This window comes from Triturus cristatus, chromosome 8 (assembly GCF_964204655.1).
Source record: "Triturus cristatus chromosome 8, aTriCri1.1, whole genome shotgun sequence".
NCBI lineage: Eukaryota > Metazoa > Chordata > Amphibia > Caudata > Salamandridae > Triturus > Triturus cristatus.
Window position 1 is genome coordinate 159,399,977 of NC_140591.1, and position 18,023 is coordinate 159,417,999.

Genomic DNA, 18,023 nt, shown 5'->3' on the forward strand with positions numbered 1-18,023 from the left:
GATGTACAGAGAAAGATTGGACATTGTGTCAGCTCACTTTAGTCATTTACTTCTATGTCTCTGTCGGGAACATAATATATTCTAAAAAATATTAGCTTGGGTCAGTGCACTTAAAACCAAGGACCAAGTATGATTTTGTTACTTGCCTCTGAAAGCATTCACCTCAGTTATCACTTTGCAGAAGGCATTAACCACTGTTTATTGCCTTAAGCTCAGTTATTAGCCAAAGGCAAGAATGTATAATGAGGAAAGGGCCGTTAACAGCTGTTAACACCTAACAACATGAGAACAATGAAGCAATTAAGACCCATCGTCCTACTCTCAGCCAGCACAGGCAGAATATAATACCAAATTACATTGTTCTCCAAGCACACCGTTATGACGTAGAGGTTGTGGTATCAACAGTTTTTAATTCCAATATCCAATTTCACCATTATGCTTTGACTTTCCACTTGCCAACATGTGGTTCGTCTTTACACTGTAGGCGTAACAGCAGAATTTCTCAGGGCTAGAAACTTGTGTTTATAGCTATGGTATCGCTTTGAGCTGGTGTTAGAAACTTGCTCTATATATACTGCACCAAAGTGAGGTACAGTGTGTATAGAGTCCAAGAGTCCACAAAGGTAGGCAGAGGTAAACGTTAGATAGAGCCTTACTCTCTAAAGTGGTAGCTTGGTCGAGCAGAAAGGCAGTATCGGAGGACAGTGTTAAGCATTTGATGCACACCCTCACTCAGCAAATTAATTCACACACTCAAGAACTGAACTCTAGGCCAATTGTGTTTGTATAAAAATATACTTTTTATTTATAGAACCAAGCAGGCCTGGTACAGGTAAGCATTAAATACTTTTCAGTAATAAGTTACTGGATATAGGACAGTTTGAAAATGCAATAGAAATTGTACTTTGTTTGATTTACTGGGGAGCAGTAGTAAGCAACACTTAGCAAATACAGTACATTGAAATGAGTAGGCTTTTTCAGTAAATTACAGTTAAGTTACTTTTAGGTTCCTTTTTCTAACTCAGTGTTGGATGCCTAGATTCAGCACTGGGACATTTCCTAGAAACAGGTGAGTAAATGCGTTTTGGTTATTCGTGCAATTTTAAAGAATATCTTTAGTTTTCAAAACTCCACACTTTGTCTTTTTTTGGAGGGAAAATTGTCAATGTTATCCTATGGAGGAAAAACAGGTTATCGGTTTGCAGGTAAGTAAACGACTGTGGGAGTTAAGGTTCTGGGGTTAGACTCAGGGGTCCCCCAGGGTCAGTGATGCACTGTTGTTGCACCCTCAGCGGCACTAGGGCGGCCGGGTGCAGTGTTTAGGCCAAATGTTATCCAATGGGGAATAGGGATCCTCCGGTTGGTGGCTGCTGGCAAGCAGGCCACTGGGTTTTGGGAGCAAAGCTCCTAGGGTTAAGCTCAGGGCAAGTTGGGGACCAAAGTAGCACCAAAGGTGCACCCTCAGCGGCACTAGGGTGGCCGGGTGCAGGGTGCTGTTTTGAGGTCGGGTGCGCTGTTGTTTCTAATGGAGAACCTCAGGTACAAAGAAACACTACAGGCTCGGGGACGAGGATCTTCTGGGTGCGACCACCACTTCAAGGGGTAAGTTGGGATGTTGGGGGTTGGTTAGGCACTGTTGGTTTGGGCACACAAGGCCGTGGGGCGTCTGGTGCAGGGGTGCTTTGTGACATCGGATTTTCTTACCCGCTGTGGTCGCGGTAGGGGGGGGGTCCTCTGGATTGAGGCTGCAGGCGTTGTCTGGAGGCTTGAGGCAGGTCAGGGGTCGCCGGATCTTGGGTCAGGATCGCCGGGGGGACCTCATCGTGGTGTTTTTCCACTCGAGCTCGGGCTGGGTTCGGCGGGTGCAGAGTGGTCTGGATTCGCGGTCTCTGGCTGGCATCTGAAGCTGCAGTTTGAACAAGTCCTGTGTTCACGGGAGAAACACTCTGGGAAGTGAAGGCAGGCAGGTCCTCCGGGGTTTGTGAGGTTTCTGGCTGCTGGACATGCCGGGATTTCGCAGGAGCACGTTCGAGGGGAGACAGGCCTGTAGGGCTGGGGCCAAGTCAGTGGGCGTCGTCCTCCTGTTTGCTCTGCATGGCTCTTTGTCCTTCTTTTCTTCTTGTAGGTATGCTGGATCTCCCTTCTTGGTTCAGGGCTGCCCCCTAAATACTGTATTTAGGGGCGTTTTAGGGGTCTTGAGGTCAGTAGCCAATGGGCTACTGACCTTAGGGTGACTACATCCTTGGTGTGCCCACCCCATGTGAGGGGGTGAGCACAATCCCCAGTTCTGATTGGGGGGTGTCTGCCATCTGCAAGATGGCGAGCACTGGAGAGTGGACTTCACCTCGCCTCCCCCACCTGAGGAGTGGAGTTGGCAGAGGTGGGCACAACTCCTGGGCTGGCTAGTTTTTCCCGCCCGTCTTCCCGCCGAAAGGGAGGGATGACAGGAAGGGGACCTGCTCCTGATTGCAGGAGAGGCTGGGGGTCGCATTACAAAGGCTGCCAGGCCTTTGAAGCTCCCCTGCCAGAGATGGCTGTTCTGTCCTGGGGGAGGTGTGAACACCTCCGCCCAGGAAAGGCTTTGTTTCTGGGCTCCGGGAGCGTAGGCTCCCACCCCAGGGGTCCAGAAACATGTCTTGTGGTGGCAGGCTGGTGTGTACCAGTCAGGGAACCCACCAGACACTGGTCGTTTTTCAGGGGGCATCTCTGAGATGACCTCAGTGTGCATTTTTCATTACGTCCCACACTGGCATCAGTGTGGGTTTAATGGGCTGAGAAGTTTGTTACCAAACTGATCTATGCCAGGGCAGTGGGTTGTAGGCATGGCACACAGGGATGTGTGCAATGTCGACTCTTTACTTTGTTCTGCACCAAAACACGCAGTCTGCAAAGGCAGTGTGTGTGTGTAAAGGTACAGGGCCTCTAAGGGTGGCACAATACGTACTACAGCCCTTAGGGGTCTTCCCTGGTCACAGTGCCCTGGGTACCTGTGGTACCATTTACCAGGGGCTGACCTGTGGCCAGAGAAGCCATTTGGGTTAGTTTTGGGGAAAGAGTACAGTCCCTGGGAACCTGATTGGCAGGGACCCAGGGCACACCAAGAAAAAGTGCATCTTTAGTCTGGCAAAACGTGGGGGGTTACTGCAACAGAAACCCGCTTTCCTACAGCTGGTGGCTTGGATGAGCACCATCGGTGTGTAATACTGCTTTGCATGACTTTTCTTTTCTGAACATTCTACTCATTAGTTGGGGCCCATGTACATGTAGATGTACATGTAGATACACATCTAAGAACTGAATCCTGTGGTGGTCAAAATTCATTGTGAATTACATATTACACATATCACCCAAGTAACACATAAAAGTATGCTGTTCTTCTGTAGGGGCTGTCCAGATCAGCAGGATGTTGCCTATGTATCTACCCCAGTAGTGTATGTATTCGATCCAATGTGATCCTTTGGGGCCCACACCTGCTCCTCCTCCAACCAACCCAAGAAGAGGTTGGTGTAGGAAGGAACAAAGCTAGAGCTCGTCGCAGTCCCACTGATCTGGTGGTACCACTTGCCCTCGAATAAGAAGGTGTTATTGTCTAGAATCAACGGAATCATTTAAAAAATCATCTGTGTGTGATAATAGTTCAGCCGGTCTTTTGTTCAGAAAATGTGTAATGCGTAGTGCTCCAAATTCCGGTAGTAAATTCATGTAAAGCAATACATCTAGGGTCACCAAAATTATGTCTTCCTCCCAGAGTATATCGCTCAACATATTGAGAACATGCTTTGTATTTCTAATGAAGAAGGGCAACTTGGAAACTAATGGTTGCAGAAATATGTCCACATATTCTGACAGATGTTCTGTGGGTCCCCCTATCCCTGAGACAACCGATCTGCCTGGGGGAAAGGTGATATTTTTGTGTAGTTTAGCTAGTGTGTACAAACATGGGTATGTGGGTTTGTCTATCTTGAGATAAGTATATTTCTCGAAGGTCAGTAACCTTTCCTCATGCCAGGTTTTCAGATCCTTGTTGATAACATTTGTAATGCGTGAGATAGGGTTTGTGTCTAAAGTCACATAGCAGTTAGAGTTGCTGAGCTGTGAGTAGACCTCATTGTTGTAATCTGTCTTGTTCATTACTAGGACAAAACCTCCTTTATCCGCTTCCAAGAAGATCAGGGTATCCTCTTTCAGTGGTGTCTTCAGTGCTTTCCTTTTCCCTGGTGTGAGATTGTTAGTGCACAACAGTTTCTTAGTCATAATTCTCTTAGAGATAGTATCCAAGTTTTTACATAAGTTTTTGAAAAACATGTCACAGCAGTTTTCTGGGGAAGGTTAGGAGTCAATTTGGATCAAGGGTTTAGCCCACCATCACTGCTATGTCCCGTGTCAATCCTTAGGTGTGATAGTAGTTCCCTGACATTCATTGTATCGGCATCCTCAGCCGTGTAATGTGGTACTGTTTATGGCATCTTGTATTAAGAGATAACGTAGTGTCGGTGTCTCTATGTTGTGTTTAGTAGCTGGTGCATGTGTGGCAAAATGTTTTTTTAGTTTGAGTCTACGTACAAATTTGTAGATATCAGTCTTGACTAGATCCAAGTTCAGATTGGCAGATGGACAAAACCCAAGGCCTTTTTTGAGAACTTTGATCATATCATGTGTCAATACTATGTTTGATAGATTCAAAACATTAACATTAATGTTTATATCCCTTGAACCAGAAGTATTTACTTCTACCTGGTCCAGGACCTCGTATGCATATCTGTCCTGTCTGCTGACTGGTCTCTTGGGTCTTTTGTCTCGTCTGGTGTTTCTGCTCTATCTGGGCGTGTTTTGACCTTCTGAGTCCCTATCCTGATTCTCTGTATTTCTTCTAAATATTTTTTCCACGTTCTGAGGTACCCTCCCCAAGTCTGGATTGCTTTCACTGTCACTTGATGGTGGGCTAGATGAGTGACTACTAGCTGTCTTTGCTGGAGTCTCTGTATTGCCTTAGATTTCTTGTTTACTAGGTAATTGCGATCCTCATATTACCATGACTAGAGAATCTGGATTTCATTAAAGACACAGAGGCTGACATTATGCATTATTCCTTTAATGCAGTCCAAGCAGCCGCTTACATCACAATATTAAAAGGTTCCAGGATAGATCAATAGCAACATATGAAAGGCATGAGCCAACAACAATCTGCCTCTTTTAAATGTGGAGGAAAGTAAGTTCATGAAACTTGAAACATCAAAACGATCTTCTGATGAGCAGGATGAAGAAGGAGGAACGAAGGTAAAACCAAAGGCCAGACGACACAGTTAAGGAGCGTTGCCTGAAAAGAGAAAGAAGTAAATATCTCTTGAATGTAAAAAATAGTGTCAAGCTTATCAAGGTAAAAGGAACAAGAGATGAAACAAGTACTGCTAATAAAAAGTACAGTAATAAACTGTAACAAAAACAGCATTAAATCATTGTAAGACCACCAAGGGGTGGGATGGGAGGGATAATGTCAGCCTCCGTGTCTTTAATGAAATCCAGATTCTCTAGTCATGGTAATATGAGAATCGCAATTTCATTACAAGAACGGAGGCTACATTATGCATGTTGGTAGCTTTGTAAAACAACATCAGACATATGTTCAATAGGCTTGCAATAATGGTGTGCAAAGGTGCTAGCATTTGACCAGTCAGCAGCTTTGAGAATGTCATCCAACTTACCTCCAGACCAGAGAGATTTACTGGCCATAGCACCTCTAAGGGAGTGAGCTTGAAATTTCTTTAAGTCAATACCTGCTAAACTCATAACCGTCTTAACCCATCTAGCAATAGAGGTTGAGGTTATGCCTTTGTGGGGTTTAACTAAGGATATAAGTAATTGGTTAACATCCTGAGGGCGAAGAGCAAACATTCTGTGATCATACTCTCTCATGTAGTCCACAATGCAAAGATTTGGACATAAATCAAAACGTGGGTAAAAGATTGAATCCGACATAGTCTTTGTTCTTCTATAAATCTCAAATTTAACTCCGAACACGTTATGAGATCTATACGTAATCTCCAGGGCTTTGACATCAGAGACCCTTCTGCATAAGATTAGGCATAGTAGAGTAGCCAGCTTAATGGAAAGGTTTTTTTTTTTCCTATTGGGTAGAGTATTAACATGCCAGTTATTGAAAAGATCAAGGAATAGTTTAACATCCCAAAGACTTTCATATTTAGATTTAGGAGGTCTTCTTAAACGAATGCTTTTCATCACTCTACAAACAATGACATTTTTACCTACCGTTTTACCATTGACCAGGACATGACCAGCAGAAATAGCTGATCTATAGCAATTGATAGTTCTATAGCTGAGACCTTTATCAAATTGTTTAACAAGGAAGTTAACTATGTCAACAATAGGTGCTTCCAAGGAATCCAGGTTCCTTTCCTGGCACCAACGTACCCAGATTCTCTGTATGTTGTTATATATGTAGTTTGAGCCTGGGGCCCAAGACTCTCTGAGGAGAGTTGCAGCTGTCGCCGAAAGTCCTGAGATTTCATTGGATCTCCTGACACTCTGCAGGCAAGAAGGGTTAAACTCCTGTTCTGAATTAGGGGGTGAACTCCTCCATCTACGTCTGCAAGAAGATTGTCTAGGGTAGGAATTAAGAAGGGGGGGTTGCAAGCTAGTTCTAGAGTGGTGGGGAACCATGCTTGGGATGTCCAAAAGGGAGTTATTAGAACAAGGAAGCACTGATCCTGTCTCACTATCTGAAGAACTCTCTGAATCATGGCAAAGGGAGGAAATGCGTACACCTTGGCTCCTTTCCAAGATTGTAGTAAGGCATTGACTGCTAGAGCACCCGGGTCGGGCATCCTGCTGAAGTTGTTCTCCAGTTGAAAGGTTAGTCTGCTCGCAAATAAGTCTATCTCTAGAGGGCCCAAGATCTTGCTTAAGGTACTGAACACGGAAACATTCAGTTTCCAATTGCTGTGATCTAACAGGAATCTTGAGTTCCAGTATGCAGAGATGTTCCATTTCCCTGGAAGGTATTCCGATTTGAGAGCGATCTTGTGTTCCAGACAGAACATCCAAAGTTTCTTTGCTAGATTCGAGAGGTCCGCAGATTTGGTGCCTCCCAGACGATTTATATAGGCTACCGCTGAGATGTTGTCCATCTTTAGAATGACTGACCTCCCCTGGAGAGAGTGCTTGAAGCTCATGAGGGTGTAAAGCCCAGCAGCTGTTAGTTCTAAATAATTTATGTGGTGAGATGATTCCTCTTGTGACCAGATAGCACCAGTGTTCTGATTGAGAAGGTGTACTGCTCGATTTTCCCGGCCTTTTTGTGTTAAAGGGTGACTAGTGTGACTTCAGTCTCTTACCATCCAAGTCTAAGGGTTAGAGTAGTGAATGGAGCCTATTTACTAGGCACTTCGACATGATTCTGTGCTCTTCCCCATAGATCAGGGCTTGCACATATAGCCTAGGGGATAGATTCGTTAGTATTAGGGATAACCTGTCCTGTAGTGAGGGTATTTCATGGAGCCGTGCTGAATGCAGGCCTGGTAGGCCTCAGACGGGAGAGACTCCATCTTTCTTTCTGCTCCGGCAGCTTGGGATTCTTCTAGGTCAAGAGTTATGTTTTAGTTATGAGGTGTGATTCGCTTGGAGAGAACCGGTTCAGGCCGGCCCTTATCGAAGGATTGTATTTTTCTTCATGCCGAAGACACTACATCAGGCCGGCCGGCTGGGAACGTGTCCTTGGTACGGGGAGGTACAAGAATTTGGTGGGCGGCAGGTTACGGGCCGGAATTTTCCATGAGGAAATGCACCTCTATATTAGTGAAAGTCTGAGGCAGATACTGGCACTTACTTCAGTCCGTAGGCGGCATCTAGCCGTTAGCAGTAAAGCTACTACTTATTCCAGGGAAGACAGATGACAAACTTGAAGGCGGAGAAAAACCGAGAGACAGATACTCTTCTAGCAGAATAGCCAGAGAGGAGAGAGTAGTCGATGAGGAAGAGGTCCCAGTGACTCGGAGAAGGGAGAAGGGAACAGATCCGTGACTGCGGAGGTGTGACTTCCAGGCGAGCCGAGGCACAGACGAGAAGGGAACCTAGATGACCATTGAGTGCAGGCTACACACGACTAAGGTGATGTCGACCCCTTTCTTATTAGAGTGTACAACCTAATCTTTCACTTTTCTTTGCAGGTTATGTGTTACATAGTAATGTTATGTGATTGCGTATGTAATGAGTAATAAAGTACCCAGTTTGTAGTGAATCAACATGTGCTGCGTGTTCTTGTATAAGAGGGTAGCCTATTCTTCTAGTCAGCTGTGACTTGACATGAACAGATGTTAACCCTGATCAGGTAAGTGGTAACTGAATAAGGGAGAGAGGAGCCCCTCGAACCAGAGAACAGGTTGTGCTCAAACTGGCAGTTCTTGTGTGATCTGATAAATAGTTGTATGTTATGGTAATCATAGGATGAACTTGTGCTGAGGCTGCCGTCTGGGTAGGAAGTCCTGGGTCCGTTTGGGACCGCGAGGCTGAGGCTGCCGTCTGGGTAGGAAGTCCTGGGTCCGTCTGGGATCGCGAGGCTGAGGCTGCCGTCTGGGTAGGAAGTCCTGGGTCCGTCTGGGACCGCGAGGCTGAGGCTGCCGTCTGGGTAGGAAGTCCTGGGTCCGTCTGGGATCGCGAGGCTGAGGCTGCCGTCTGGGTAGGAAGTCCTGGGTCCGTCTGGGATCGCGAGGCTGAGGCTGCCGTCTGGGTAGGAAGTCCTGGGTCCGTCTGGGATCGCGAGGCTGAGGCTGCCGTCTGGGTAGGAAGTCCTGGGTCCGTCTGGGATCGCGAGGCTGAGGCTGCCGTCTGGGTAGGAAGTCCTGGGTCCGTCTGGGATCGCGAGGCTGAGGCTGCCGTCTGGGTAGGAAGTCCTGGGTCCGTCTGGGATCGCGAGGCTGAGGCTGCCGTCTGGGTAGGAAGTCCTGGGTCCGTCTGGGATCGCGAGGCTGAGGCTGCCGTCTGGGTAGGAAGTCCTGGGTCCGTTTGGGATCGCGAGGCCGCCACTTGTGTATTATAAGAGGTCTTGATATATATATATATACTACAGAAAGGAGCAGGTGAAAGCCCTTACAAGCCAAAATCGACGTTCCTCCCAATGATGCCTAAAGACGCAGTCGATATTTACCATGAACGCGTCCTAGAAGATATTAAAAAGCTACACCACCAAGTGAACTACAAAAAAAGTAAACTACAACACAACAAAATCCAATATCAAAATCTGATGAAAAAATTAAGTGACAATGTGGAAATTGTGATCAAAAAATCTGACCAGGGCGGTAACATCGTTCTATGGCCCAAACAAGAATACATTTTGGAAGCAATGCGACAATTAAACAATGAACAATGTTATGAAAAATCTACCATGAGGGAATATAACAAAGCAAAAGATTCTTTAAAGAAGGAGCTACAATTTTGGAAGCGGGAAGGATTAATAACTTTAGAAGAATTTTTATATTTGCATAACGAATATCCAGTTCTTCCTTTTCTTTACCTACTACCTAAAGTCCACAAAAATATTATACCAATTCCAGGTCGCCCCATAATTTCGGCAATCAACAGCATGACTGAACATATGGGCGAATACGTGGATTTCTTTCTACAGGAGTTGGTAAAGGCTTTACCCTCATACGTAAAGGACACAGGTGATTTTTTAAAGAAAATTAATGACATTGTCTGGACAGATAATTCGGTGTTAATAACACTAGACATTGAATCACTGTATACCAGTATAGAGCATAAGTCCGGTGTTATCGCCTTGAATCATTTTCTGGAGTCAAGGTCTTGTGAATACTATCAACATAACAAAATGCTAGTAGCTTTCGTTACTTGGTGCTTGAACAATAATTATTTCTTGTTTGGCAAAGAAGTTTACAAACAGATACAAGGTGTTGCCATGGGGGCCTGCTTCTCTCCTAGCTACGCATGTTTACATGTGGGCTATTGGGAGGAGCAGGTCCTCAGGAAGCAGCATCTGGAGATCTATAAAAATAACATTGATCACTGGTTGCGTTACATCGACTATGTGTTTGTAGTATGGAATGGGAGCATTGAAAGTGCCAATAGATTTGTTGAAAAGATCAATACAAACTGTATGAACTTACACTTCACATCGCATATAAGTCATTCTAAAGTAGAATTTTTGGATGTGAATGTGTCCATTAAGGAAGGCAAAATTGTCACTACTGCCTATAGAAAACCAACTGCAGGAAACACAATCCTACACGCAACCAGTGCACATCCCAAGCACCTCATCAGCAGTATCCCGTACGGGGAACTGTTGAGGCTTAAACGTATTTGCAGTACCCCAGCAAATTATGACAAATGTAGAGAAGAAACTCTAAATCGATTAAGAAAAAGAGGCTACAATAACAAAACGTTAATGGAAGCCGTAAACAAAGCTGAGAGTCGAACCAGAGTATCACTGCTTCCACAAAATAATGAGAACGATATAACTCCGGCAGACACAGTCAATGACACACCCAGACTGATAACAGCATATAGCAAACAATAGAGAAGAATAAGATCGATCATGAACAAAAATTGGCCCATTATTCTCACAGATAATGTCCTGAATTCAAGACTTCCAAATAAACCAGTGATTACTTTCAGGAAAACACAATCCATGGGGTCTAAGTTGTCTAAAAACAGCCCAGAATTGAACAGCAATGCATCTTGGTTAAAACCAAGTTAGGGCTTTTTTAAATGCACATCATGCAGAGCATGCAAGTTTGGAGTGAACACAACCCAGTAAAAATCTCCCTTTAGAGAAAATGAGATAAGTATAAAGGGTAGTTATAACTGTCGTACTGAATTTGCTGTTTATGTTCTTACGTGCACTTGTGGGCTTAGGTACGTGGGAAGCACCAAGCTTCAGGTGCACGTAAGAATATTGCAGCATTTACGAGCAATCGTTAATAATGATCCGGCTTATCCGGTTGCTCGTCACTTCAAGGAAGCACATGACAACGATGTGAAATGCTTATCTTACTTTGTAATTGATTCAATCCCAGCACATCGCAGGGGAGGAAATCGAGAGAAGATGTTAAGACAACGTGAAACTAAAACCATCTTAGAACTCGATAGTAAATTCCCGAATGGATTGAATAATACAGAGGATTTACACACGTTTCTGTAATTTAACTCAATACACATATCTTCCAATAGCTTTCGTAGCAATGGATATTTATAGAAACAATGATGTAAGTAACTAGTTGACCCCTGGTAACACTGAATTTAGTCACTGGATGGAAGTCTCTTTGAGCAAACTCATTGATATTTTAATTTTTCTTACTTTTTGTCATTTGATATCATGAATATTAAGCACTAGCACTTCTCGTTCACTTAAAAGGAATACCTACAAAAAGTAGCTTTTTTAACCACATTTTATATACATTTTTATCACAATTCTGTGTTATTTATTTATCCATAAATTGTGAATGTTACGTATTAAGCACTTTATAAATTTGGTAAACCTATACCTAAAAAGCACATTTTGCACAAAATTTGCACGAGACACTTTCTCTTATAAACTACGAATAGGTACTGTGAAAAATAGCACTATGCTGGTATCTTGCAGTTTGGAAAACAAAACGCATTGAAGCAGTCATATGTTTTTCCAATGGCAGACATTTGCACAGAATACTGTTGAAAATATTTTTTCGTCATGGTGAATCAATGTGTATATTTTAACTATTTATACATATTTATTTATTATTGAAAATGTAATGTTTCTTTGTATGTTTTATGCATTTTAAATTATTTATGTATAATTCACACTATGACGATTGTTTTTATCACTGATATATGTGATTTACAATATAACAGAATCTGTTTTCCAATACCATGAATGTTTAAGTAAGCATTGGAGCACATAAACTAAAAAAAGAAAGTGTTTCTTCACTTTTTAGCACCATAGGGGTGTGTTCTTTCCCATTTAGTACATATATAAAGACGACGTACTATAAGCTCTGTATGTGATCAAGGGCACTTGATGCCCGAAACGCGTCATGAAATGAGGAATTGAAAATAAAAGAAGAAAATTTTGCCACTAACTTGTCCTGGTGGTCCGTTTCTGTCAGTTCGCCGCAAAGGAAGTGCTGAGAGGTGTTTAAGTGCATATATATATATATATATATATATATATATATATATATATATATATATATAGTAGGAATTCCCTGTCCTTAGGTGGTATATACATGTGGTTACTTACTGTGAATAGGCCCTAGGGAGGGGGTAACGTTTTGGCTGGGTTAGAGAGGCTCTGCTGAACGGGCTCTATCTGATCCGAAGACCCAAGCAGAACAGAAGGCAAGCTTCCCAACCATGAAGGCTCGCAACTGATTCTAAAACAAACTCTGGTTTTGAACCAAAGATTGTTTTTCTGTTCCACGCGTCTAGATTCTAGAGCCACCAGGCTAGTTCCGATTTGGCTTCTTGATCCAGACAGATCCGATCTCCGTACCAGGGGCCAGATCTTAGGGCTCTAGCCTTTACCCTTTGAAGGGCCTGATAGTTGAGGCGACCAGGAAAGATGGCTTGGATGGAGGAGGAGAGGAGACCCAGAAGTCTGGCTAGCTCTCTTAGAGATAAGTCTTGCTGTTTCAGGACATGTCTTATTTCCTTCCTGATTTTGGTAATCTTTTTGGAAGGTAGTAAAAGAAGACATTTCAATGTGTCTACTGTGAAACCTAGGAACTCCAGCGATCTGGAAGGGGACAGAATTGATTTTTCTTTTTTTATGATGAATCCTAAACTTTCTAGAAGATCCATCACAGTCTTCTGGTCTTTGGCTAGTTGGGAAGGATCTTGAGACATTATAAGAATGTTGTCTAAGTAAATGATTAAACGAATGCCCCTTATTCTTAGAGATGAGGCAACAGCTCTCATGACCTTGGTGAAGCACCAAGGGGCAGAGGAGAGTCCGAAGGGGAGAGCCTGAAATTGGTAAAGGTGATTTTTCCAGACAAATTGAAGAAAGGGTTGGTGGGATTCGGCCATAGGAATGGTGAAGTAAGCATCCTTTAGGTCTAGTTTGATTAGCCAGTCTCCCTCTAGAAGTAAATCCCTCAAGAGATGGATGCCCTCCATCTTGAAGTGTCTGTAAACCAAATATTTGTTTAGTTCTATTAAGTTTATGACGGGTCTCAAACCTTTGTCTTTCTTTTTTACAAGAAAGAGTGTGCTTATAAATATTAAAGTTTCTAATGGGACCTCTATTATGGCTCCTTTCTGAAGCATAGAGGAGATCTCCTCCTCTATTTTTTGTTGCTCTGGAGAGAGAGGCATGTCTCTCGAGAAAGAAGTTTGCAAAGGTATGTGAGTCAAATATATCATAAACCCATTGACAGTGTTTAAGAACCTAGGATCAATCTCCAATTGTGAAGGAAGTATTTGAGTCTGCCACCCACTTTTTGGGGGAAAGAAGGAGAAGGGAGAGGGGAGAGAGTTCTCACTTGCAGGGTTGTTTGAGATGAAGGTTCCATGGGATCTAAATCCTCTGATTTGTTGGCCTCGAATTCTCTAGAGGTAAAATTGAGGCACGTTGTACTGCTGATACCCTTTTCCGAAAACACAGAATATTGGAAATGGCCTTTTATTGAAGCGGCCGGAAGAGAGGGCCCATCTTCTGGCCCACCCTAAAAGGTTAGGATTGAAAACTCTGCGCATATTTTGCTGTGCCTTGTCCAGGGCGGTGAAAGTGGAGACGTATTTCCCCAAGGATTTAATGAGGTCTTCTCCAAAGAGTAAACCTTTATTTTAGTCAAAACGACTTTGTCTTTCTGCATTAATGCTAGCGTTGGCATTACCCAGTAGAATTAATGCTCTCTGGCTCCATCCCCTGATGAGATTGGTGTTGAGAGGGGTGCCATTGATGTGGTTGTCTTCTGCGGAATCTAGGATTCTGGCTAATGGTCCCAGTACGTCGAGAAGACGGTCTTGGCACCCTTTCAGGGATTTTTCCATCCATGTTCTTGGATCACGTCCAAGTTTGAATGGGAATTTAATGAGTTCAGAGTCCAAATTGGAGGTAAGCAGCTTTTATCCTCAGTAGAAGGCCTAGAGCGTTCAGTACTAAGGATGTTACGAGTGTCCCTTTCTAAGAGGTTTCTTATCCATTTTTTAATGAATTTTGCGACGTGGTCCTGAGTGAACCACTTGGAACTTCTTGGGTGTTTCAGATTTAATGGGGAAAACATTTCTTCCCCTAAGGGGTCAAGGATAATGTCCTTAGAGGATGATGGGAGTTCCTCTTCTGGATTGTAAAACTCTTGATCATCTTCATCAAGATCAAGGACATACTCATCAGGTGTGTCTGAGGATTCTATATCATTAGAGTCGTTATCTCCCAAATTGTAAAGAGCATTATGATATTTTGTGCCGCTAGGGACACCCAGATGTTTTGTGCCGCTAAGGACACCCAGATAAGTCGTGCCGCTAGGGACACCTTGGGAGTGCGAGGACCTCCATTAGAAGTTGAGGTGCTAAGACCTCCCTGAATTGATGGGGTGCTTGGACCTCCTATATTGCTCTTATCAATGTTTTTACTTTTCTTTTTACCCCTTAATTCAGTGATCTTGTCAGAGTTGGGGTTTGGAATTTCTGAGATTTCGTCCTCATTTTAGAGGACATGATCTGACTTAAGGTCTCAAACATGCAGGATCTCAATTCCTTATGAAGGATTTTTTGCAGGGCTTTGTTGTCTATATTAGGAGTAGGGGCAGAAGCCTTGTCTGAGTCCGAGTCAGACATGGTATATAGAAAATGTTAACTTGTATAAAGTGGTAAAGCCCTTTAATGAAATATAATTAGGGAGGATTTCCCATAATAATAGTGACAAGGTTTATAGATTAAGGAATGTCAAGAGAATAATTCCTCTTATTATAATTAATTTTGTTTTAGAATGTTGAAAAGGCCAGTTAAATGAGGATTTCCTGCTAAAACACCCTTTTTAAAAAAAATGTATGAATAAGTTTGTAAAATAATAACTTCTTGCGGATGAAATCCGAAATAATAAAAGGTAGAGTTGGAGTGTGCGGCCTGCATCGTGGAAAGAGGTGAAAAACTGGAGTTAAACAAAGACATTAGGTAAGCTAATTATGGCATGAGGAAGTAGTACAAGGATGAAATTGAAGAATAATCGTTTACACAAAAAACAAAATATTAAGGTTCGATTAAACATCTAAAAATCTTTAAATATATTCAAAGACTAGAAATAGTACATAAGCTGAAAGAAAAGGCAGGTTAATCTGGTCAGTCATGCAAGGATGGGCTAGGGAAGGGGGTGTAGGGAGATCTTTGTAAATTGGAGATCGGTATAGAGGCAGTAGGAAGGGGGGGTAGGGTTAAGCCACACACAAGCGAACTTCAAAATAGAGATAAAAATGAATAATGGTAATGAAGGAAAATGAACTTATCTGCTTGGAGCCGCATTTAAAAGAGGCAGATTGTTGATGGCTCATGCCTTTCATGTGTTGCTATTGTTCTATCCTGGAACCTTTTTAATATTGTGATGTAAGTGGCTGCTTGGACTGCATTAAAGGAATAATGCATAATGTAGCCTCCGTTCTTGTAATTAAATCAAACCTACTAGGAAATGTGAAAACTCTAGATAGTCATTTGTATCTCTTTTTAGTTTTCTGGCCTTATACGTTGTAATCTCTTCCAGGTGTTTTTTTTGTTTTTTTTTGTTTTTAGTACCTCCTTTAGTATCTCAAAGTTCTTTTCTGTCAGGTCTGGCAAAGTCATCTCTCTAATTTTCTTGTCTACATCATTGATCCTCTCTTTATTTAGTTTGATAACTTTCCTGTCTGCGTTCATAATCAGTATTTCCATTAGGTCATGGATTTATTGGATAGTTCTTTCTAAGCAGAAGTCTTACTCCAGATCATCATATGTGGGGAAGTTTTGGGCTTTTAATCTCCTTGGGATTTTATTTAGGTTCATATATTGTTTTAATGTAAAGGCATCCCATCATTTTGACTGTTCATTTTCAGTTTTTCAAATTTTTTAAATGTCTCCAAGTTCCTCATTCGTAGTTGCCCTACTTAGTGTAGACATACCAGCGCTTAAGTTACTAAAGAGTTCCTCTGCTATTTTCTCTCTATCTTGTAGTTCTGATATGAAGATGTTGGCATAGGTCCTTTTTACGCCAACCTTTTTTTGGAGTGGCTTGAGGAGGAGCGGGTCTGGGGCCCCCTAAGGATCCCATTGAATCGAATACATACACTACAGGGGTAGATACATAGACAACATCCTGCTGATCTGAACAGGCCCTGTAGAAGAAGTGCATACCTTGAAGCGTTAATTGGATGATCATATGTGTAATATGTCATTCTCAATGAATTTCGACCACCACAGGATTTGGTTCTTTGATGTGGATTGATACATACATGGCCACCAACTAATGAGTAGAATGTTCAGAAAAGCAACGTTGTCCATTGCAATATTGCATCTGGATAGTGCTCATCCTAGCCACCAGCTCAAAGTGATGCCATAGCTATATATATATATACACACCCCACCCCTATCAAGAACTATCAATACCGCAATGTCGACACTTTTTGTGTGCTCGGAGAACATTGTCATTCAGTTTGGATTTCCTCCGGTTGAGGAAGATCAGGTGGCTCCTCCTCCAAGTCACCAAATGATATATGGACACTTATTGTATGGACTGATTTGTGTATTCACCCTTCATATTGAATAAGTTCTGTGTGCCCACATTCCCACCCACCATTCCGGTTTAGTTCCAGAATGTAATAAGAATTGTCGCCAGTTTTTTTATTTTTATGGCCCTGCTCTACACTCTTACTGAAGTATTCTCACTCTGTGCTGAAGAACATAAGGATAATCAAAGTTGTTTATTGATTGTGTGCAATTAAGTTCCAACTTAGAGGGGTAACTGGAAGACCTTGAGGACGAGAGAAGATCGGTCTAGTAGGGAAGGATAATAAAGGCACATTTGTTCTGTCTGTTTGGTGATATATTACAGTTTATGATACTTAATCCACCATTGATGCAGAACCACATGGTGTCTGTGCATACATATTTGTCAAAACACAGTTCTTAAATTTTTTGTAAATACTGACGTGATAAAATCATCTTTATTACTTTTTCCGCCTTTTTGTTTAGGGACAAGAAATGGAACAGGATAGCTGTGATCAATCTGTGTTAATTTGTAAGTATTCTAATTCAGGCGCATGGGGAGGAACTCTGGTGGAAGGATGTGGAGAGTTTTTTTTTTTTTTTTTTTTTTTTAACTTTATTTTATTTTGACAATGAAATAACATATAGAACATATTATGAGTACTTGACATGATTAGTTGTAGAGCAATTTCAGTCGGCCAGTGTTCATAATACATATCCACTACATGGCTATACATTGAAGGACATGAGAGATCCAATTGTACATAGATCATGACATCAAACGCACACATTTCCTGTACAACGCCAAATGGGTCATAAGTTACCTCATTCTGGGTTCTTCCCTCCACCTCCCTATGTGGAGAGTTATTTAAACTTTTGGAAGTGCTGTTGACTTTCTTTACTACTGAAGAAATATTGTTTTAGCTTTCTTAAGCTTCTCATGTAATGCATAACACATATATTATTGATTCATTGCCAGACAGTGTTAGCTTGTGGAGAATCCGTAGTATGCATACAGTGCCCTCACTTGCATTTTGTGAGAATTAAACCTTTGCAAATTCTCAAAGTTTGAGCTGCTCGGTGTGTGAGGAAACTCTTCATAAGACTACGGGTTCTCCTTGTTTGACCAGGAATCTCTTGGAGGGAAGGGGTGGCATAGTGAGAGCTGTTCATACTGATGACATTGGAGTCAGGAGTGAGCCAGCATTACAGAAAAAATATTCTGGACTACCAAAAGGTGCAAACAGACATTCACAGTGTAGCAAACAAAACCTAGGACCCAATTGCGTGACACTCCCTTAGTGTGTTCAAGCATGCATGTAACTGGTGTGATAATGAGCACA

The 18,023-nt window shown here is 42.5% G+C and overlaps 1 protein-coding gene across 4 annotated transcripts in view; it reads left to right on the forward strand.

Annotated features, from left to right (window-relative positions):
- PRDM15 (PR/SET domain 15) overlaps window positions 1-18,023 on the forward strand; it is a 439,353-nt gene that overhangs the window by 27,151 nt on the left and 394,179 nt on the right. For all 4 annotated transcript variants that reach the window (XM_085621221.1, XM_085621224.1, XM_085621222.1 and 1 more), the window contains exon 3: window positions 17,167-17,212. In XM_085621221.1, coding sequence (XP_085477347.1) covers window positions 17,176-17,212 — 37 coding nt within the window. In that variant the 5' untranslated portion in view covers window positions 17,167-17,175. The remainder of the gene's footprint in view (window positions 1-17,166; window positions 17,213-18,023) is intronic.